Consider the following 23,611-nt stretch of genomic DNA (forward strand, 5'->3'; position numbering starts at 1 on the left):
CTGAAAGGAGAAGTGGACTGTGCTAAGCTGATGGAACTGTTATCTGCTACTTTTTGCAAAACTAAACACTGGCCTTGGCAAATCAGATGGCTCTCCAGTAAGACGTTTTTAGTTAGATTTCCCCCTTGGAAGAAAGTGGAGGACCTCATCGAATTACATGGGTTCTCCCTGCCGCAAGATGTGAATGTGACACTGACTGAATGGAAAGGGGGGGTGTGAGCCTTTTGGAGAGTTGATTGAAGCATGGGTGCTGATTGAGGGGATTCCTCCCAAGTGGTGTACCTGGAAGGTGTTTGCCCAAATTGCTTCACTATTTGGAGTGCTTACAGATGTGGACTGGAATGGTATGTTTAGAACTTTCTTTGAGAATGTCAGAATCAAAATAGCATGTAGAGACCCAACCAAGATTCCTTTTGAGAGATTGATTGAGATGAAGAAAAAACTGTTCCTACTTGGTTTTACTGTGGAAGGGTTTGAGCAAGCGGGAGGTGTTGACTCTGTCATTGACTTGGATGAGGATGAGGATGGTAATGAGGAGGATGAGGGCGCTGAGGAAGAACAAACTAAAAAAGAGAATGGAGCTCAAGGGGAGCATGCTTCTGAAGGATCAGGTGAAGATGATCAGGCAATTGATGAACTAGACAAAGCTAATTTTACAACTAAACAGGTAACTTCAAACAAGTCTGGTAGTCAAAAAAGGGTGGTTACACCTATGGGATATGGAAATGATACTGATCAGGAGGAGTTCATCATGAAGTGTGCTTTGGCTGCTGTTGATTTTGAGGATTCATCATTTGTTGGGCACACTGGCTTTGCTGGTAACCTCAAAGAACAAAACCACATTTCTTATGGGAAGGAAAAGAAAGAGGGAAAAATGATGATTCTAGAAACTCCACTTGGGGAAAATGCCGCTTACATAACCCCTGAGAAGAAAACTGGTAGCATGGAATACTGTGAGGATCTGTTAAGATCGATTGATGTTTCTGACTCTGAAAATGAGGATTCAAAGGAAGAAGAGTTGGGGGTTCTCCCTCTTGAGGCTGTCCAAATCTTACAAAGTGAGTCTTGGAAGAGATCACTGCTGGAATCACTTAACCAAACCCAAAATGATGAGAGTATCCATGAGAAGAAGCTTAAATGGGGTCCTGTGCTAGCTAAAAGGCCTGCTACTAGAGGGCATGGCAATGTGAACATTATGGAGAAAGCGGCTGCATATAAAAGGAAGAAGAACTTGGAGATCCCACAAACATTCAAAGGTAAATCCTTTTCTACTATGGATAAATCTGTTCTTGTTAGTCAAATGAGTCAAATGAATTTGATAATTGGGGGGATGATAATCAAAAGTCGTTTACCATTGATGATATGATTGCTATGGAGAAAGAGAGGTGTTTGGTGTTTGCCAATAATAATCCTGAAATTGTACTTCCTGATAATCTTGATTTTGACTGTAATGATTTAGCTAGTACACCTAAGGATGTCCTTCCCTTGGAGCCAGTTGGCACTTCTGATGCTACTAGGGGGACACCTGCTGTGTTAACTAAAGCTAGGCCTTGTGGCTTATCCCACCCTTTCAAAATTAATTAGTATGATAGGTCTCATTTGGAACATTAGAGGGCTAGGGCAACATGGGAAGATACTGTGCCTTTGTGATACTATTGCTAAGTCTGATCCTGATTTTATTGGTTTTCAAGAAACAAAGAAGGAGCATATTTTTGAGGGTTTCCTCAAAGCTATTGATAGATTTGATAATTTCATATGGCATTTTTTGCCAGCTGATAATACTGCTGGGGGGATCCTTGTGGGTTTTAAGAAAATGATTTTTGAGGTGGTGGGTTTTATTAACCAAATTTTTTCCATCATTGCTACTGTTAGAAATAAAATTGATGGTTTTGTCTGGCAAATGGTACTAGTCTATGGGTCTGTTTATGCTGAACTCAAGATTGATTTTATAGCTGAGTTACATGGTACTTTATCTAATGCTTCTTACCCTATCATGATTTGTGGTGACTTCAACTTGATCAGGAATGATACAGAAAAAGTAGTGGTTTAGTTAATCAACAGACTGCTTTTTTATTTAATGACTGGATCAACAGATGGGCCTTGATGGAGATTTCTATCTCTAATAGGATATTCACTTGGTCTAATAACCAGACTTCCCCTGTGTTTGCTATATTAGATAGAGTGTTCATTTCTGTGAACTGGGATGCCCATTTTCCTTTTTCCACCCTGACAGCCCTTCTCAGGGTGGGGTGATCATACTCCCTTAGTCATTGATACTGGTGCTAGAACCCCATCCAACCCCAAACCTTTTAGGTTTGAAAAATGGTGGCTCTCCCAGCCAGGCTTTCATCAAATGGTCGAAGATGCCTGGAATTCGGTGTCTTCATCCATATCCTCAGCTGATAACTGGATGCTTAAGACTAGAGTTCTCAGGAAGAAAACTAAAGGATGGAGTATTAATAGAGAGGTTGCATTGAAGAAAAAAAAGAGGGCACTCCTTTTGGAGTTTGACAAACTTGATGTGATATCAGAAACCCAACAACTGTCTGTATCTGACTATGACAAGATGAAGGAGATTAAAAAAGAACTGGATGAAGTGTGGAAAAAAGAGGAGACTGCTCTTTGGCAGAGATCTAGGGACAGAAAAATCTTAGAGGGAGATAGGAATAATGCCTATTTCCAAGCCCTTGCTAACCACAGACATAGGAAGAACCATCTTTCTGAATTAAACAGTCCAGATGGTGTGGTCAATTCGACCCAGGAGATGCTTGAGGTTGCCACGTCTTTTTACAAAGACTTGTTTGCCTTTGAACCCAAACATGACATCCATTTGGATGCTGACTTTTGGGCAGAGGATGAGTTAGTCCATGATGATGAGAGAGAACATTTAGAGAGACCTTTTACTGAAGAGGAAATCAAGCAAGCTGTAATGAGTTCCTATGCTTGTGGTGCCCCTGGCCCGGATGGCCTTTCCTTTTTATTTTATCAAACCTTTTGGGATCTGATTAAAAATGACTTTATGTGGATGGTTAGAGACTTTGAGAACGGTAGACTTGATATCTATAAATTAAATCATGCCATCATTACTCTTATTCCAAAAATAACTATGGCCAGAGATATGAAGAACTTTAGGCCTATCAGCCTTAGTAACTGTGCTATTAAAATTTTCTCTAAAGCTATGACTACTAGGGTTTCTCCCTTATGTGACAAGCTTATATCCTCTAACCAAACTGCGTTTATCAAAGGCAGATTCATTCTGGAGAGTGTGGTTATGGCCCATGAGGTCATTCATGAAATTCATAGATCTGGGTCTTCTGGACTGATTCTTAAACTTGACTATGAGAAAGCGTATGATAGAGTCAATTGGGACTTCCTGAAAGAAATGCTTCTTTCTAGAGGCTTTGGTAGTAAGTGGGTGAATTGGGTGATGTCTACTATCCACCAAGGGACTTTTCAGGTTCGGATCAATGACACTAATGGTCCCCAGTTCTCTAGGGGAAAAGGATTGAAGTAGGGTGATCCTCACTCACCCCTCCTATTCAATCTAGTAGCTGATGTTTTTTTATAAAATGCTTCATAAAGCTACTAGTAGTGGTTTAATTGGTGGGTTGCTACCCCATGTCTTTCCAAGTGGGGTAGTCAGCCTGCAATATGCTGATGATACCATCTTGTTCCTGGATAACTCTTTTGAGCATGCCAAGAACTTGAAGTGGATTTTATCCTGCTTTGAAAATTTATCTGGTTTGAAAATTAATTTCCATAAAAGTGATCTTCATGCTATTAATATCTCTGATCAATTATCTAAGGATTTTACCTAGGTTTTCTGTTGCCAGCTTGGGGATTTCCCCTTTAAGTATCTTGGGGTCCCCCTTCACATTAAAAAACTTAGAAGGGAGGACCTCCAACCCATTATTGATAGAATTATCAAAAATATCTCTGGATGGTTGGGAAGATTGCTCTCTTATAGAGGGAAACTGATTTTACTTACCACTTGCATTGCCAGCATTCCTGCTTACCTAATGTCTATTATGAAATTCCCCAAATGGGCTATTGACATGATTACATCTCAAATGTCACACTTCTTTTGGGGGAATATGGGTGATAATCATAAATACCACCTTGCTAATTGGGGGTTGATTTCCAGAAGGAAAGAGTTTGGGGGTATGGGGGTTCCAAATCTTAGAGAATTCAACATGGCCCTTCTGGCCTCTTGGGGAAAAAGATTCTATGATGACAGGGATAGTGACTGGAAGAAGATGTTAAACTACAAGTATAACACTTCCAGCCCTAATCTCTTTAATACTAGGGTGACCCTGGGGTCCCCTTTTATGAAAAGTTTGTCCTGGGCTCTTGCAGCCTCTAAAAAATTTTATAGATGGATTCCTGGAGATGGTAAGAGTATTGCCTTCTGGCACGACACCTGGGTTGGGAACTGTTCTCTTAAAACTTCATTTTGGGACTTGTTTACTATCTGTCAACAACAAAACTCTACTCTTGCACAGGTTTTGGTGAATGGGGAACTGCACTTAACTTTTAGAAGGTGTGTGATGGAAAACACTTTAAAAAGATGGGAGGAGCTCGTCAAAGTGATTGAGCCAATATGTCTGTCTGATTCCCCAGACCAGCCAGTTTGGTTGCTAGAACCATCTAACAAATATTCTATCAAATCATTCTATAAAATGATTAACTTTGGTGGGATAGTTTCTACTATCAAGGATGATATTTGGAAAATTAGAGTTCCACCCAATATTCATGTTTTTCTTTGGTTGATCTACTATAATAAGAGCTTAACTAGGGATAATCTGGCCAAGCGTAGGCATGTGAATGACATGTCGTGTGTCTTCTGTAGTGAACCTGAAACCATCCAGCATTTATTTTTTGATTGCATTGTTGCCAGACATGTTTGGGAGGTGGTTGCTGATAGCTTTAATATTTCTGCACCTGAATCTTTTGAACTACTGTCTTCTTTCTGGAAGAGGAGAAAGTACTGTGAAGCTTTAAATATTTTTACTGCTGCTACCTTGTGGAGCTTATGGCGATTTCGGAATGATTTTGTTTTCCAGGGGAGAAGATGGCGAAGTATACACTGTGTCCTAGACCTGTTGGGGGCAACGATCAGACGGTGGAAAATCTTATGCTCAGAGGCTCAAGGTGCACTTCTTCTCCGGTGTTTAAGACTTTTGGATCATCGAAGGAAGGAATTGCTTAGGATCGTGTGGCGGTGATGCTGCTATCAGGGTACCGCTGGGTGATGTACTCTAACCTATCTTAGCTTTGTATAAGCTGGCATGTTCTGTCACCTGGTTATGTACCCTCCTAGTTGGACCCTCTTGAAACTTGTAATAGGGCAGTTTCAGATCTTTGCTTTTCTCTGTCTGTGGCAGCTACTCTCTGGTTGCCGCTGAGCGCTGTTAACAGTATTATGTTGGTTGCCGTTTGCCTTGGCTTAATAAAGTTGGGGCAGGGGGAAACCCCTTTCTTTTAAAAAAAATGAGGCAGTTAATCAATGTGTTCAGTTGTTGAAAAATTACAGATGCAGATGGTATTACTTATGAATTCACATAAATCAACTACCGTACAAGCGCATGCCATGGTGTAAAGTTCATCTGACATGTGGCTATTCATTCTGAAAAATATCCTACAGCTATCCTTCACACCTTGAACTTGCCAATCAAATTCCATAAAAGTTTATAAGTGCAACCACAAAAACACAGCAGCAAAAGGATAAAAAGAATGACATATTTGAGAGAGAAGAAGAGTTTTCCATACTGCCGAGAGATCTCCTTTCAAATTCCTTCCCTAACCCTAGACGGCTAGGGCAAACTCTCTTCTCCTTACTTTATTGGCGAGCCAGTGGATTCGCCTACCCTCTGCCTGCCGCTCTGGCGGTCGGTGGCGGGGAGGGCAATCCTGGTGCCTCCTCTTCGATTAGTAGTTTATGTCGGGTTTTTTAGTCCTCGCAGGTGCGGCTCTTAGGTGGATCGCGACGCTTCTTCTTCGAGTTTATCTTTCGGGCTTCGATCGTCATTGAGTTCGTCTGTCTGGACATAATCGACGAAGCTCCGACATAGATTTTTTGCGGTCCCCTTGGAGCGGTGAGGTTAGGATTTCTCGTCATGTGGTAGGTGCTTCTGATATATGCAATTGTTCAATGTAACGACTATGGCTCCAGGGTGCATGAAGACTTTTTTGCTGTCAAAGACAAGGTCAAACCAGCTCTGATAGCTAGCGGCAGTAGTGGTCGTTTAATTGTCTCGGAATCTCGATGTATTTTTTTTTTATGTTTGATATGCTTTTGTAGTTCCAATCAACTTTTATAATAAATACTAGCAAAAGAGCCCGTGCGTTGCAACGGGAGAGAAAACATAACACACGCTCTTAACTCAACAACCATCACTCAAGACCATAATAGGTCCATCTCTTTTATTTTTCCTAGGCATCATATATGTGTTGCCGCTTATCCTCCTTCTCACCCTCGCCGACGATGGCCTTGGTGTTCACACAAAACAACAAAAAACGTGTTTTGAATATGGTTAATCCTAATGCGTATCTCTCTCCCTCTCTCCTCCCTCTCCCTCTCTCTCCCTCCCCCCCTCTCTCTCTCCCTCTCTCTCTCGCTCGCTTTCTCTCACTCTCGCGATGAGAAATCTGTTGTTTTCCCCTGCGACATTTTTTAGAGGTATGCATGTGTAGTTATCGATGTTTTTTTTTCGTATATGATTATAGTGGGGTGTTTATTTGCAATGCGGATCGCCGTCGGTATGAAAAAAAAAGAATCTTGCGCTATAAATTATAAGTTTGCTTCCATAACAATCTATCCCTAATAATAAAGCACGGATTGACTTTGTCGGGTTCACCGTCACAATACGCTTCTTCCCGTGAATTTACACTTTCTGGTTAAATTTAAAACATATACACGAGATGGTACTAAAAAACAATTATGATTGTACGTGCACACTGAAAGTTTCAACTGAGCTAGCATCCCCCTTTTGTATTTATATATAAGAGATTATTTGTTCAAAGATAGTACCACCTCGGTACTTCATATCCAAACCCATCAATTTAAATACGGTTATGACTTGAAATATGCAAGCCACCTGAAAGATCAATAGAAAGAGGGAACAAAAGGATGTTGCCACGAAGGAATTAATTGTAAATCCCCAGGATTGTGAGGCTGCAATGAAGGAATAAATTCCCGGGGCCATGCATGCACACTCACGTGGAGGAGGGATTGTAGGCTGAAGGAAAATAAATTCCCAGAATTGTGAAGGAAAAGCTGCCATGCACATATATCACGGGAAGGAAGGTTGTATAGGGTGAAGGAAAATAAATCCTGGGAATTGTCCATGAAACTATAAGTTAGTATAGCGAGGTGCTCGCATGCTGCAGTGTGATGACCTAGGAACTTCCGGTAGACCGCAACTTGATACGGCTAGCTTTGCTAGCTGGCTACGTAGTCAAACTGTACAATGTCCAACTGTTGTTATCATTCTTATCTCCTCCCAATTGCACAATCAATTTTTGTAAGGAAATTCACCACAACAGTATTATTGTACATAGTATGTTGAAATCAGCAAAATGTGGTCATAGGCTCATAGCCATTGAAGATTATGTTTTTTTTCCTTCCGTTGCAACACACGGGCCCTTTTGCTCTACGCCAACCAAGGGCGGTAGTCCTGCGTATTTATGATGTAAAAAAAGCTACAAAACAATATTGATATAAATTTATGGAACTACCAAATGTTGAAATGATTCACCATATTTTTTTCCTCGGCGTAGGACCCATCTACTATATCTAAATAGCTAGCCCTCACTACAAGGAATTCTCTAACTTCTCCTTAAGCCACATCATCAAAATTAACTTAGCTGTTGGATATATTAGATCAATCTACAATAGCCATCTGATCTACGTGCTGAGAGCAGCCCCACCAGGCACATATAGTAACTGATGCATGCATGCAGTAACTCACGCCTAGAGTGTGTTTTAGTCGGACGAGACTTGCCTGCTCCCCTCCCGTGTGCCCATCCGTGCTCCCGCATACGTGGCTTGATTTGATTGGAATAAAATAAAGCCCGGCCCCACCCCCTTAAAATCAGGGGGGAGATGATTAGATTAGAAAGAAAAAAGGAAAAAATACAGATGAGGTGGGAGCACGGATGGGAGTATGGAAAGGGAGCAGGCAAGCCGGATCTGTTTTAGTCCGGAGAGAAACGGCCGCATGCATGTAGCTTACACTTCTACATGCGGATTTTGCTTAGAGAGGAAACCAAGTTATCTTGCTACAAGATGAACTGTAAAGAGACTAACTAGATTCATTAGTTCATGCATTTTTTGTTTCATACAAATTTTCGCAGCAACGCCCGGGGCATTCTGCTAGTATTTTAAAAATATTTAACAGGTAAAATTAACATCATATTTAGATTCCACACATTTTTCTAATAAAATTTCATATATAATATGTTAAAATCGAAGTTACGGTTTAAAAGATACAGATAATTTAGAAAATCATTTGGTTTGACTCAAATATATTATAAAATAATATTTAAAAATACTTAACTGGTAAAAATAATCTTATATTCATATTCTACATATTTTTCTAATCAAATTTCATATATAACATGTTCAAATCGAAGTTACGGTTTAAAAGATATGGATGATTTTAAAAAGCATTTGTTTGACTTAAATATGATCTGCCGATGAATTACCTAAAACATCAGGGGGGTTTCGAAAAATGTTAAATAACGGTTCGGGTGTGACTTAAATCCGGATGACGGGTTGATTTCAAGAAAAGACAGGGACCTTTGTGTAAAATACGAAAATAACGATTCGTTTTAACATAAAGCAGGACTGCGGGTTGAATTCTCTGAAATAGAGGAACTTTTTAAAAAAATGCCATAACGGACGAAAGAAATTCAATTTACTTTATTATTAGGTAAAGATAAGGAAAATGATTCAAAACAACTGGCTGATCCCACGATTGCGTCCGTCGCCTTCAGCGTTTGTCATGTGTCCCAGGTTGGCTTTATCTATATCTCCTTTCCCGAATTTAGTTGTCCATTTGTTTATTCTGCCCGCTGCTTGGGATTCGGATTGCCTGCTCCTTTCCTATACTCCCATCCGTGCTCCCATCTCATCCTAGGCTGTCCTTTTTTCTTTTTCCTTTCTAATCTAATCATCTTTCCCTCTGATTTTAAGGGGGTGGGGCCGGGTCTTATTTTGTTCCAATCAAATTAAGCCACGTAGGCGGGAGCACGGATGGGCGCACACTTAAGGAGCAGGCAAGTCTCGTCCGCTGCTTGGGATCCGGCTTGCCTGCTCCCATCCCATGCTCCCATCCGTGCTCCCATCTCATCCTACGGCTGTCTTTTTTTCTTTTTCCTTTCTAATCTAATCATCTTCCCCTCTGATTTTAAGGGGGTGGGGCCGGGTTTTATTTTGTTCCAATCAAATCAAGCCACGTAGGCGGGAGCACGGATGGGCGCACGCTTAAGGAGCAGGCAAGTCTCGTCCGCTGCTTGGGATCTGGCTTGCCTGCTCCCTTCCCATGCTCCCATTCGTGCTCCCATCTCATCCTACGGCTGTCTTTTTTTCTTTTTCCTTTCTAATCTAATCATCTTCCCCTCTGATTTTAAGGGGGTGAGGCCGGGTCTTATTTTGTTCCAATCAAATCAAGCCACGTAGGCGGGAGCACAGATGGGCGCACGCTTAAGGAGCAGGCAAGTCTCGTCCGCTGCTTGGGATCCGGCTTGCCTGCTCCCTTCCCATGCTCCCATCCATGCTCCCATCTCATCCTACGGCTGTCTTTTTTCTTTTTCCTTTCTAATATAATCATCTTCCCCTCTGATTTTAAGGGGGTGGGGCCGAGTCTTATTTTGTTCCAATCAAATCAAGCCACGTAGGCGGGAGCACGGATGGGCGCACGCTTAAGGAGCAGGCAAGTCTCGTCCGCTGCTTGGGATCCGGCTTGCCTGCTCCCTTCCCATGCTCCCATCCGTGCTCCCATCTCATCCTACGGCTGTCTTTTTTTCTTTTTCCTTTCTAATCTAATCATCTTCCCCTCTGATTTTAAGGGGGTGGGGCCGGGTCTTATTTTGTTCCAATCAAATCAAGCCACGTAGGCGGGAGCACGGATGGGCGCACGCTTAAGGAGCAGGCAAGTCTCGTCCGCTGCTTGGGATCCGGCTTGCCTGCTCCCTTCCCATGCTCCCATTCGTGCTCCCATCTTATCCTACGGCTGTCTTTTTTTCTTTTTCCTTTCTAATCTAATCATCTTCCCCTTTGATTTTAAGGGGGTGGGGCCGGGTCTTATTTTGTTCCAATCAAATCAAGCCACGTAGGCGGGAGCACAGATGGGCGCACGCTTAAGGAGCAGGCAAGTCTCGTCCGCTGCTTGGGATCCGGCTTGCCTGCTCCCTTCCCATGCTCCCATCTCATCCTACGGCTGTCTTTTTTTCTTTTTCCTTTCTAATCTAATCATCTTCCCCTCTGATTTTAAGGGGATGGGGGCGGGTCTTATTTTGTTTCAATCAAATCAAGCCACGTAGGCGGGAGCACGGATGGGCGCACGCTTAAGGAGCAGGCAAGTCTCGTCCGCTGCTTGGGATCCGGCTTGCCTGCTCCCTTCCCATGCTCCCATCCGTGCTCCCATATCATCCTACGGCTGTCTTTTTTTCTTTTTCCTTTCTAATCTAATCATCTTCCCCTCTGATTTTAAGGGGGTGGGGCCGGGTTTTATTTTGTTCCAATCAAATCAAGCCACGTAGGCGGGAGCACGGATGGGCGCACGCTTAAGGAGCAAGCAAGTCTCGTCCGCTGCTTGGGATCCGGCTTGCCTGCTCCCTTCCCATGCTCCCATTCGTGCTCCCATCTCATCCTACGGCTGTATTTTTTTCTTTTTCCTTTCTAATCTAATCATCTTCCCCTCTGATTTTAAGGGGGTGAGGCCGGGTCTTATTTTGTTCCAATCAAATCAAGCCACGTAGGCGGGAGCACAGATGGGCGCACGCTTAAGGAGCAGGCAAGTCTCGTCCGCTGCTTGGGATCCGGCTTGCCTGCTCCCTTCCCATGCTCCCATCCATGCTCCCATCTCATCATACGGCTGTCTTTTTTCTTTTTCCTTTCTAATATAATCATCTTCCCCTCTGATTTTAAGGGGGTGGGGCCGCGTCTTATTTTGTTCCAATCAAATCAAGCCACGTAGGCGGGAGCACGGATGGGCGCACGCTTAAGGAGCAGGCAAGTCTCGTCCGCTGCTTGGGATCCGGCTTGCCTGCTCCCTTCCCATGCTCCCATCCGTGCTCCCATCTCATCCTACGGCTGTCTTTTTTTCTTTTTCCTTTCTAATCTAATCATCTTCCCCTCTGATTTTAAGGGGGTGGGGCCGGGTCTTATTTTGTTCCAATCAAATCAAGCCACGTAGGCGGGAGCACGGATGGGCGCACGCTTAAGGAGCAGGCAAGTCTCGTCCGCTGCTCGGGATCCGGCTTGCCTGCTCCCTTCCCATGCTCCCATTCGTGCTCCCATCTCATCCTACGGCTGTCTTTTTTTCTTTTTCCTTTCTAATCTAATCATCTTCCCCTTTGATTTTAAGGGGGTGGGGCCGGGTCTTATTTTGTTCCAATCAAATCAAGCCACGTAGGCGGGAGCACGGATGGGCGCATGCTTAAGGAGCAGGCAAGTCTCGTCCGCTGCTTGGGATCCGGCTTGCCTGCTCCCTTCCCATGCTCCCATCCGTGCTCCCATCTCATCCTACGGCTGTCTTTTTTTCTTTTTCCTTTCTAATCTAATCATCTTCCCCTCTGATTTTAAGGGGGTGGGGCGGGTCTTATTTTGTTCCAATCAAATCAAGCCACGTAGGCAGGAGCACAGATGGGCGCACGCTTAAGGAGCAGGCAAGTCTCGTCCGCTGCTTGGGATCCGGCTTGCCTGCTCCCTTCCCATGCTCCCATCTCATCCTACGGCTGTCTTTTTTTCTTTTTCCTTTCTAATCTAATCATCTTCCCCTCTGATTTTAAGGGGATGGGGGCGGGTCTTATTTTGTTTCAATCAAATCAAGCCACGTAGGCGGGAGCACGGATGGGCGCACGCTTAAGGAGCAGGCAAGTCTCATCCGCTGCTTGGGATCCGGCTTGCCTGCTCCCTTCCCATGCTCCCATCCGTGCTCCCATATCATCCTACGGCTGTCTTTTTTCTTTTTCCTTGCTAATCTAATCATCTTCCCCTCTGATTTTAAGGGGGTGGGGCCGGGTCTTATTTTGTTCCAATCAAATCAAGCCACGTAGGCGGGAGCACGGATGGGCGCACGCTTAAGGAGCAGGCAAGTCTCGTCCGCTGCTTGGGATCCGGCTTGCCTGCTCCCTTCCCATGCTCCCATCCGTGCTCCCATCTCATCCTACAGCTGTCTTTTTTTTCCTTTCTAATCTAATCATCTTCCCCTCTGATTTTAAGGGGGTGGGGTCGGGTCTTATTTTGTTCCAATCAAATCAAGCCACGTAGGCGGGAGCACGGATGGGTGCACGCTTAAGGAGCAGGCAAGTCTCGTCCCGCTGCTTGAGTCGCTGCCTCTTCTTCTTTTTTTTGAACATCAGACACAAGCGCTCATATACACACGCATGCAGTCACCCCTATGAAAACACACACGCACACCCTGCTCCTATAAGCACCTCTGAAAGACTGAGCCGACATATCATTTTGAAATTTACGAAGTCACCGTAAGCACTTCGTCGTCGATGGTAACGTCTCCTACCACTGAATGCGCATCGCAGGAAATACTAAAATAAATTCAGGAATAAATGTGAGCACCAGGATTTGAACCCTGATGGGTTGGGGATACCACAGTCCCTCTAACCATCCAACCACATGATGGTTCGCTGCCTCTTCTTCTGCTTTGTGTCTCTCACGTGTATCTCTCTCTTTATTGACAGTTGCAACCGACCCATTTGCTGTTTGTAAGCGCGCCCGCTGCTACAAACCAGCTGCCATCAAGCGACCAACTCAACATCCTTCATGTTACGGGCGCTGCTTCGGCAACATGCTCGTTCTGCTGGCGTCGGCGCTCCGGGCCGTGCTGCTGGGTGCTAGCACTCCTAGCTCGCCGAGTTGCAACATCTCCCATCTTGCGGATGCTGCTTCGGCAACATGACTGGTGCTGCGAGCTCGCTGGTTTCACCAATGTCGCGGCCACTGCTTCGGCAATATGCCCGGTTCTCCGGTGTTGCGGCAACATAGTCGGTGCTTCCGGGGCATGCTCGTTGCGGCGGCCACTACTTCGACAACATGGTCAGTGCTGCGGCAGCATAGTTGGTGCTTCGCCGGTGCTGCTGTTACATGGTCGGTGCTTTTCTGGTATTGCGGCAACATAGCCGGTGCTTTCCGCGGCATGCTCTTTGGTGCGGCCGCCGCTTCGACAACATAGCCGGTGTTGCGGCAACGTAGTCGGTACTTTGCTGGTGTTGCGCCAACATGGCCGGTGCTTCGCCGTGCTTCCGCAACATGCTCGTTGTTGCGGCTGTTGCTTCGACAACATGGCCGGTGCTTCGTGGGTGCTGCGGTAACATAGTCGGTGCTTCGCCGGTGCTGCGCCAAAATGGCCAGTGCTTCGCCGTGCTTTCGCAGCATGCTCATTGCCGAGACTGTTGCTTCGACAACATGGCCGGTGCTTCGCCAGCGCTGTGCAAAACATGGCTGGTGCTTCCACAACATGCTGATTGGTGCGGAAGTGGGCTGTTGGTTGTGATTGCGCTGGGGCGGGGATATTGCTTGGTTGTGACAGCCTTGGGGCTAGTGGCGTGCGTGTTTCGGCCGAAAGGGCGACCCCATCGCCAGACGAAGTTGTCACTGGACGCTTGATTGCGCTCGATCCAAGGGCTCACGGCCCGACGGATTTCTTCGAGAAATCTTCTCGGATCATAGGAAGGAAACATGGATTGTAAGGACCGTGAGCCCTTACAATGGATCTCGGATCATAGGAAGGTAACACCAACCGGGACTAAAGGAAATTTTATGATTTTATTTGAAAAAAAATTTGAATTTTTTTTTTATTTTCAAATTTCTGAATTATTTTAACCTCTATTCTGTAATCACCACCCCTCATCACTTCTCAATTTATCCTCTAATCACCCCTCATCATTCCAAATCATCTAACTTCCCGAACGGTCACCCATCCTCCCACTCCCCCAGCCTGAGCACGCTTAACTTCCGGGTTCTATTCTCCCTCGCTCCAAGTCTGCACTTGTTGTTTTCCTGATAATACTAAGATGTCAATCCTATTAACCTTCAGGAATTTTGCTTGAGCATGAAGTGACACATTTCATAGTTTTATTTTGAAACTATTATTTTTAAAAACAATAATTATTTAGTAACACTAATATTTCTTGAATAATTAGTTTGACCATTGTTTGACCATAGTTTGACCACAGTTTGACCAGATTTGACCAAAATTGAAATAACAGAAATAATTATTTAGTAACACTAACATTCTAGAATAATTAGTTTGACCATTGTTTGACCACAGTTTGCCCACTGTTTGAATTTTTTTGATTTTTTTCACTCTAGATCTTAAAAGCCCCGTAACTTTTTTTCTATTAGGTTTTTGAAGATTTTAAAAATGTTCCCCCGTTAAATTCGGATGTAACTTTTCGAGTAGATGATTTTTCATATAAAAAACTTTTTCATCCGAGTTAGTATGCAAAAGTTATGCCCATTTTTACAAATTTCAGAGAGATTTTGCAAATAAAGTCAAAATTCACATTTGCAAATTTTCCCAACAACTAGACCACATATCACATGGGAAACTTATTTTCTTTTATTTTTTTGACATTTCCATCATTTTCTTTTATTTTTTTCAAATCTGAAAAGGCGATCCACCGGGGGGGTGGTGGTGGGTGGGTGGGTGGTAGAGTTTGAAAATGGGACCTTTAGTACCGGTTCGTGGCACGAACCGGGACTAAAGGTCTCAACCCCATTAGTCCCGGTTCGTGCCTCAAACCGGGACTAAAGGTCTAATCTTTAGTCCCGGTTTGAGGCACGAACCGGAACCAATGGTTGTGAGCCAGGAGCGAGGCCCATTGGTCCCGGTTCATCCCACCAAAGGGGACCAAAAGGTCCACATGAATCGGGACCAATGGCCCACGTGGCCCGGCCGGCCCCCTGGGCTCACGAACCGGGACCAATGCCACCATTAGTCCCGGTTCTGGACTGAACCGGGACTAATGGGCTGACCCGGCCTGGACCAAAACCCTGTTTTCTACTAGTGAAACATGAACAACTATGACCCTGTGCAGCTTAAGGTGCAGCAATCAGGCAATTGGAAATCAACAACATGCATTGGCTTTTGTTACCAAAAGGTGGCGTAATCAATTTTGTATAGCACGGAATAAATATTTCAATTCCATCCTAGCTCAACCAACGTAGGTGACGGTTCTCGGGCGAAAAACTGTGAAACAAACACGTCCTTGGTGTTACAGACTTCACATTGAGCTTCATATAATCCAGATTGTGGCGATGCTCTCCTGATAGATGTTCTGTTCTGCAGTAGAAGTACAAGTGTAGAACACATCTCAGACCTCCAAAAAGATTACTGGAACAAATTATATATAACTTTGCTCACAATGAGCCATACCCAGATACCCTGCCAAGATTCGTGACCAATGCAATCCCCGAATTGAAGAGCAACGTAACTAAGAGATTCAGTAACATGAGTGGCATACAAATAGCAATGGGAAAACACTATAGCTTGCCGGGTTACAAAAACATAAACTTAAGACGCAATAGAATGCCCAGGAGGACTACGAATTGATGGATATAGTCATATAGAGAGAGATAGATGTTGCTCAGTAGATCAAGTTTCTTCGTCGCTGTAGATGATGTCGTAGTGGTGGTCGGGGAGGTTGGCCCTTGGGTCGTCGTCGTTGAAGACATCGTATGCGTAGCCGTCGCGCTTGAAATCGGCAAGGACCCTCTCGTCGTGGTCGCGCTGAGCCTTGATGGCGTCCATGGACTCGCGGCACTCCTCAGGGAGGTTGGGCAGGGGAGGGCGAGGATTCTTGTCCCACTAGAGCAGCCACTTGATGTAGCCGTTCCGATGGTCCATCTTCACCATCCTCTGCTCCTTGAACCCATACTCGTCAACCAGATACAGGTCGAGCCTCAACCAATCGGGGTCTGCAGCACCGCCAGCAGGCGCCGCCTCGTTCTCCATCTGGATCGAAGCCTCCTCCGTCGAGATCGATCGATTCCGAGGGTGTGGATAGTGTAGGCCGGGTGCTCCGGGGTGCCGTGTCGTACATATACTCGTCCCAAGGCTAGCCCTGTTCGAAACGGACTCCTTAGCAGACGGCCGATGGTTTTTTTTTATCAGGAACACCTTGCATTTCAAAAAGTTACGAGAGACCGACCAAATCGGCGGTCACAGCACAGAATACATCGACCGGGAGGTCACTATGCCAGATATGTTGGCCTACAAACTCATCATTCGACCCAACTCCTGCCAACACATGTGCTGGGGTATTACAAGTTCTAGGACAGTACATGATTTTGTACTCGATGAAGCCTAGCTGAAGCTGAAATTTTGCTTCCCGGAACAGCACACCAAGAGGTCCACGATCTTGGGTAGTAGAGTTGACCGCTTGCTGCAAGTTGATGCAATCCGTCTCAAAAAGAACACGGCCCATGCCAAAAGATACAGCTATATTGATAGCTCTAAGCAGTGGTGTGCTTCAGACTCCGCGTGTAACGCACAGGAAATATTCTTGAGCTATCGCGTGCCATGACTACCTCTCCTGAACTATCGCGTGCAATGATCCCCCAGCCTCCAGCGTTCTCGTCAGGCCTGTACGACGCATCAATATTTATCTTTATGAACTCCGGTGGAGGAGCGGCCCACTTTGGTGTTTGGACAACAGGGTTCTTTTCCTCCTTACGACCAAGATAAGTCCATTCAGTAGTTTGGAAACCAACTCGAGCTTGGAACTCCTCGGCTGAGAGCCTTTTGTTTTGGTGATTTGCAGCATTTCTCTCCGACCACCAGGACCATAATAGGCAGACTGTCCGTAGTTTGGTAGCTTGGGGAAGCTTAAAAACCGCACCGAGTAGTTCTTTCTTTTTGAGAGAACGTCGGCCTTTATTGATTAAGCAACAAACTTACACAAAGTCTCCCGGATGCAATCCGGAGCAGAACGGAAAAAACAAAAACTAAAAGAGTTCAAACTAGATCTAGCTAGGATATGAGCTAAAACATTACAATGCTGACGAACATGCTGAAAGCGAGCAGAAGAAAGACCGTTAGCCAAGATCTTCACCTCCGAGAGAACAGACCCCACCGCCGAGCGATCAGTGAGGGAAGACGAGAGACGCTGCACCACCGAGAGACAATCAGTGTTGAAGGAGACATTGGAGAAGCCCTCCTCCCGAGCCACGATGACAGCACGTCGAAGCGCCATGGCCTCCACCATCTCAGGAGACAGTGCGCCCGATAGGGGCTCCGAGCACGCGGCCACGCAACGGCCCTCATGGTCAAGCATCACCACGCCCACTGCAGATTTTCCCAGCTCTTCCGACACGGCAGCGTCAGAGAAGGCAACAACCGAACCCTGCGGCGGCGGAGACCAAAGACGACCGGAGCCGGAGATCTCACGCCTAGTAGCAGGAACATGGTCATATAGATGTTGGAAGAACCGAGTAGTTCTTTCGGCGACGCACAAGTAAGAAGTTGCTTCCTAGTGTATTCAAGCGAGTATTTGACAAAAAACTACCACATTAGGGGTATCCGTCCCACAGAACTACCACTTTCAAAAAAGTGACTAATAACTACCGAAAATTTCAAATTTTGTGGCAAAAAAATACCAAGTCGCGTTGATCGTCCAGTTAGCCGTTTTAACCGCTTAACTGACAGGGATGGCCCACATGGCAGGCCGACGGCGGCCCTAACGGCTAACGGACGCCGCTTGCGGCCGTTAGTGGCCCGGCTCGGTCGGAACCAGCCAGGGGCTAGGTCAAAACGACCGACCGACCGGCCGAACCACATCTCTCTCCCCGAGCTCTCTCCTCTGTATTCCTAGGCGGCGGTGGTAATGGCGGCGGTGGATCCAAACCCCGACGGCGATTTGTTCGGCGGCCAACCTCCTGACGTAGTTGGGGGCCGCGTCGACCTTTCGGAGGTCGATACGTGGCTAGGAAGCTCTAGCTTTGCGACCCAACAGCCTGAATCTGGAGTTGGCGGCGGCGGCGGCTCGACCACCGACGAGCCATCCCAGGAGTTGGCGGCGGCTCCACCACCGACGAAGACAAGAAGTGCACCTCGTGGTCGGCGCAAGCTTCCTCGTGCGGGAGGCGGCAGGTACAACATATCTTCTTCCTTTTCAGTTTTATTGACAGGATGTATTTTAGGTCAATTTCCCCTAATGTATAATAATAGAGTAATTGCAAATTGTTAGAAACTTTAGTAGTGTGCATTCTTTATAATAATTCATTCTATTTTTGTCCAGTATTGATGACCTAAAATGGGGAATTTTGTTCCATTTAGAAAGCAGAGATTCTGTTGTTAGAAACATGTACCAGTCAGACATATCATTTGGGACTCTGATATATCTTATTAGGAGTGAGGGTTGCTGCTCTGATGATTATATGTACTATGTTAGTGATGCTCATAAAGGGATAGAAGGCTTAGAGAAAATATCTTCTGAAGATGATGTGCAGCAGATGTTGCTCCACTCTCTAAATGAAAAGAGTGTGAACATAAGAGTTGTGAGAGAAAATGAGCTGTGTAATGCACATGAAAACAGAGATTATTATTTTGTTGATCATTGCATTAACACCCACAAAGTTGCACTAAGTTGGTGGATACAAGCATGCACAAAAAGGAAGAGCTTAAGAAAAGTATTCTTCAAAGAGAAGCTGACCTCAATCATTTTGAAGGTGACACTGATGTATCAGAATTTCTGTCTGATTCAGATGGCAACAGTGTGGAACTGCAAGCAGTTTCTTCATCTGATGATGAAGATAGACCAATGACACAAAAACTAAAGCCAGTGAGAAATCCTGGTCCAACAATTAGATCACACAATGAGGCTGAGAAAATGGAAAAACCAAATTGGTTGCCTGAAGCTGATGAAAAATGTTTTCCTGATGATTATGGCATTAGTGATGAAGAAGATGAGCCTGAAGGATCCTATAAACTACCAAGTGGTAGGAAGAGAAGGAATATGAAGTTGAAGGAAAGGGTATGGTTCAATCCCAAACTACCAAATCCAGAAGATCAGTTTTGTAAGGGATTGTGCTTCACCAGTGTTTATGAGTACAGAGATGCACTTAGGGATTTTCACATTAGGACATTGAGGAACTTTCAATACCATAGAAATGCCCCAGATAGGATTATTGTTTGGTGCTCAGAGAGAGCACAAGGATGTGATTTTTATATCACTGCCTCTAAAATAGCTCATGAGAAAACTTTCTGCATTAAGAAGTGTGATATTGTGCACACTTGTGGAGCATGTGCAGAGTCCACAAAGGTTACTACAAAGTGGTTGTCCAGATCAGTACAGGAAGCATTGAGAGAAGACATTAGATCTCCTGTGAATGCATTAATTAAAAAGACAAAGACCAAGTTTTCAGTGGATGTGTCAAGGAGTGTGGCATATAGGGCAAGGAGGAAGGCTGTTGATGTGATGCAAGGTGATCACAAGCAGCAGTATTTGAGGTTAAGAGATTATCTTCAAGCTGTTCTTGATACAAACCCTGGGAGCAGGTGTATAGTGACAACATTTGAAGATCCAGAAAACCCAGCACCTACTCCTAGATTCAAGTATCTTTTCTACTGTTTAGCAGCTTCAAAGGAAGGTTTCCTTAATGGTTGCAGACCATTTATAGGTAACTTTTGAAGATTTAACTGTTATTAATTAGTGGTTTCCTAGTAGTTCTATGTTGTAGCTAATTTGTCACTTAATCCAGGTCTTGATGGATGCTTCATCAAGTTAACCACTGGATAACAAATACTTGCAGCCACAGGAAGGGATGGCAACAACAACATCTACCTCATAGCTTTTGGTGTGGTTGACAAGGAAGACGGAGAGAGTTGGACTTGGTTTTTAACTTAGTTGAGATGTTGCATTGGTAGTGGCAACAAGTTTGGAACATACACCATCATATCTGACAGGCAAAAGGTTAGTGTCTTATGCACAAATATGTTAGATAAATGTTGTTTTAGTAAATATTGGAATTATTTAAGTTTGATCATGTGCATTACTAATTTGTTAATGCACAGGGCTTGCTTAAGGCAATAAATGAGGTATTCCCTGATTCACCTCAAAGGTACTGTCTTAGGCACATATATGCAAATTTCCAAGCCGCTGGATTTAGGGGGCAGGAACTAAAGAAATGTGTGGACCAGGCTAGCTACTCTTACACAAAACATGGTCATGAATTAGGGATGGCAGATTTGAAAGCACAGTGTGAGGATGCTTGGAAATGGCTAAAAAAGATTGATGCTTCTGCTTGGGCTAGGTTTGCTATGGATCATACATGCAAAACAGATCTAGTGGTGAACAACCTGAGTGAAGTGTTCAACAAGATGATACTGGATGTTAGGGCTAAGCCTATAAGGACAATGTTTGAAGGGATTAGGACCAAGCAGATGATCAAGAGGCAGCAGACCAGAGAGAAGTTACAGATTAGTAGGTGGACAATCACACCCAATTATGCAGAGATTTTAGAAGAGAACAAGAAATATGCCAAGTATTGCCAGGCTGATAGAGCAAGTGAAACAATATGGCAAGTTACCAGCAAAGAAAAACAATATTCTATTAACATGGAAAAATGTACCTGTGATTGCAAGAGATGGAACATGTCAGGAGTACCTTGCAGTCATGCCATATCTGCAATGACAAAGCAAAAACTGCATCCTGAGGACTATGTTAGTGAATTTTTCAAGAAGACATTATATTTTGAGACATACAAAGAAATTATATACCCTGTCCCTGGTCCAGATTGCTGGCCTCAAACAAACACACCAGACATTGAGCCTCCTGTTTTTAAAGAAAAGGCAGGGAAAAAATAAACTGCAAGGAGGAAAGGGCAGTTTGAAGTTCCAGGTCCAAGAGATAGTAGTAGGATGGGGACTATAACATGTAGCAACTGTGGGCTAGAAGGACACAAGTATACAAGTTGCCAGAAGGCTCTGAGGCCTAAGCTTCAGATGAGGAAAAACAAACATCAGGTAATTACATGACTTAAAAGTTTCCTTTTCCATGGTATTTACCTCACTAAATGTGTCCTGGTTCTTGAATGCAGGAAAACAGGGCAGTTTATGCAGATACACCAGCTGCACCAGCTCAAGGCCATGCTACAACTGGAAGAAGAGCCAATCCTACCATATCAGTCCCTGCTGCAACATCAAATAGAGCATCACATTCTGTTCCAGGACCTTCTGCATCAGCACCAGCCCCTGTTGGTACATCCAGAAGGGGCAGGCCTGCAGGTAGAAGGAGAAATTCTGGTTTCAGTGCACCAAGATCTGCCACAATTTCTGCACAAGGTTTGGCAGGGACCAAAAAGGAAGAGGTATCCAAGCTCCAAATTGAAGGGCTACTTCTATGCAAGTGGTAACTAATGGTAAGTCTGAACTTAGTTTCTGAACTTAGTTTCTGCTCTTAGTTTCTGCTCTTACTTTCTGCACTTGTCTGAACTTGTCTGAAACTGAACTTGTGTGAAATTGAACTTGTCTAAGATGGGCCTGCTGCCCTGTTATGCTTTATTAATTTGGGCCTGGTACTAGGCTCGGTTATTGGATCTCTCTGCCCACCCCCCCCTCCCAAGCCTGCCATTTTGTCTACAAAAGGCGTAGCGATCGTACAACATCTTTCCCCTAGCCCAAAACCTAGTCGCCGCGGAAGCACACGGACCCTAGTTCAGCCAGAGATGGATCCAACATTAGGAGAGGTAGTGGATGACCATGAGGAGGTTGATAGGGCTGCTGCGAGGGCCAATCGCAGAGCGCGTGCGCTGGAGCGACGACGGAGGCTGGCTGCCAGGATTATGGCAGAACGCAACGCCAACGATGTCAAGTAGTTCAATGAGGCGTTCCCAAAAGGAACACACATCACAGATGACCTTGTCATCTGGTGGGCAAGAGACAGGGCAAGCTTCCATCGATTCCAAGTAACAAGGACTCGGTGGACTAGGATGTTGGCTGCGTTCGAAGGAAGAGAGGATTAGTTCTCCGCATGTTCTCTGCTTGCTCTGTGTTTTCTGTTTATGTATGTCTCTGAACTTATTTCTTCCTTCATACTACATTTGCCTGCACTTATTATTGTTACTTCTGAATGTTTAGAGCGGCGTCATCTTCGTCGTCTGCAGAGTGAGAGAGCATGCAACAATGGAGATGCGGCAGCAAATTATCGTCATCTTCGTCGTCTGTATTAGTACTAAGTTTGCTTAAATCAGCTCGAACTATCTATGTTTTATGCGTTTTAATGCGTGGTACTGAAAGTCTCTGTCTATGTCTGAATCTGGTTAAGGATCATGCTATCTAAGCATTGCTGAATGTTTCTAAATTTGGTTTAAGTTTATGAATCAGCTTTACGTTCATGAATGTCTTGTAAATACTTGAGAATCTGGTTTGAGAGCATGCTACCTAACTTTCACTTTCCCGATGAGAAATGGCAGAAAATTATCACAAGTTTCAACACACTGAAACTGTGAACATTAAATACAGCACATCTACCACCTGTACAGACTAGTAAAATCTCCTCACTATTACTACTCCACTGCCACACAACACCTCCCCCCACTTAACTCCTCCATATAACTACTACTCCAGCACCTATCCACCTCACTTCTGCCGCACCCACAACTACTCCTCCTCTCCCTAGCTCCAACCATGGCTGGTTCTTCCTCTTCCCCTTCCCTAGACCCATGGCTAAACCCATTCTCAACTGGCAAGGGATGGGTTGCCATGCTTCTTGGTTCAGCACGCGACGACCAAGAACTCTTCCTCGACTACATGAAGGTCACCATGAGGTACACCAGCGCTATTGGGCTGGTAGATGCAGCAGAGGCAGTGAGGAAGAAGGCGACTAGCGAGGAGAAGCAGCGCATGGAGCAGCGCTATGGAAACCCAGGTAAGGTGGTCATGCCCATCGACATTCTCCTATGGGCAATGAAGGAGGCCGACTCCGGCGATGCTGGGCAGAGGCAGCGGTGGGCAGACCACCGCTATGTCGCTCCAGCACAAGCTACATCAAATGCAAACACAGCAAAGGTGCACGAAGACGACGACGACCTACAGATCGTCGCACAGCTAGCTATGCAGGCTCGCCGCCGTCCTCCTCCCATCATCGTCATCGATGAAGACAATGAGGAAGAGGAGGTGGAGGTGCAGCCAAATCCCACCCAACTGAAGCAAGAGGTACGACGATCCGGACGCTTAGCAGGACAGACAACTAAGTGAATCTGAAACTATAAGTTTCAGATTCAGTTTCGTCAGTAGTTGAACTGTATAAGTTTCAGATTCAGTTTCGTCAGTAGTTGAACTACCTATGTCAGTTTCGTCAATTGAACTACCTATGTCAGTTTCGTCAGTGTCAGTAATCTTCAGTTTTAGCAAGTATTGTGCTATCT

The 23,611-nt window shown here is 44.9% G+C and overlaps 1 protein-coding gene across 1 annotated transcript; it reads left to right on the plus strand.

Annotated features, from left to right (window-relative positions):
• Window positions 1-232: 232 nt before the first annotated feature.
• On the plus strand, window positions 233-5,365 carry LOC147961168 (uncharacterized). The gene is made up of 2 exons (XM_087537382.1): window positions 233-1,256; window positions 5,064-5,365. Exons 1-2 carry the CDS (start codon window positions 347-349, stop codon window positions 5,207-5,209), a joined length of 1,056 nt encoding a protein of 351 aa, XP_087393508.1. The 5' UTR covers window positions 233-346; the 3' UTR covers window positions 5,210-5,365.
• Window positions 5,366-23,611: the final 18,246 nt, after the last annotated feature.

The sequence above is a fragment of the Triticum urartu genome, chromosome 7A, assembly GCF_056163025.1.
Source record: "Triticum urartu cultivar PI428250 chromosome 7A, HENAU_Tu73, whole genome shotgun sequence".
Classification (NCBI taxonomy): domain Eukaryota; kingdom Viridiplantae; phylum Streptophyta; class Magnoliopsida; order Poales; family Poaceae; genus Triticum; species Triticum urartu.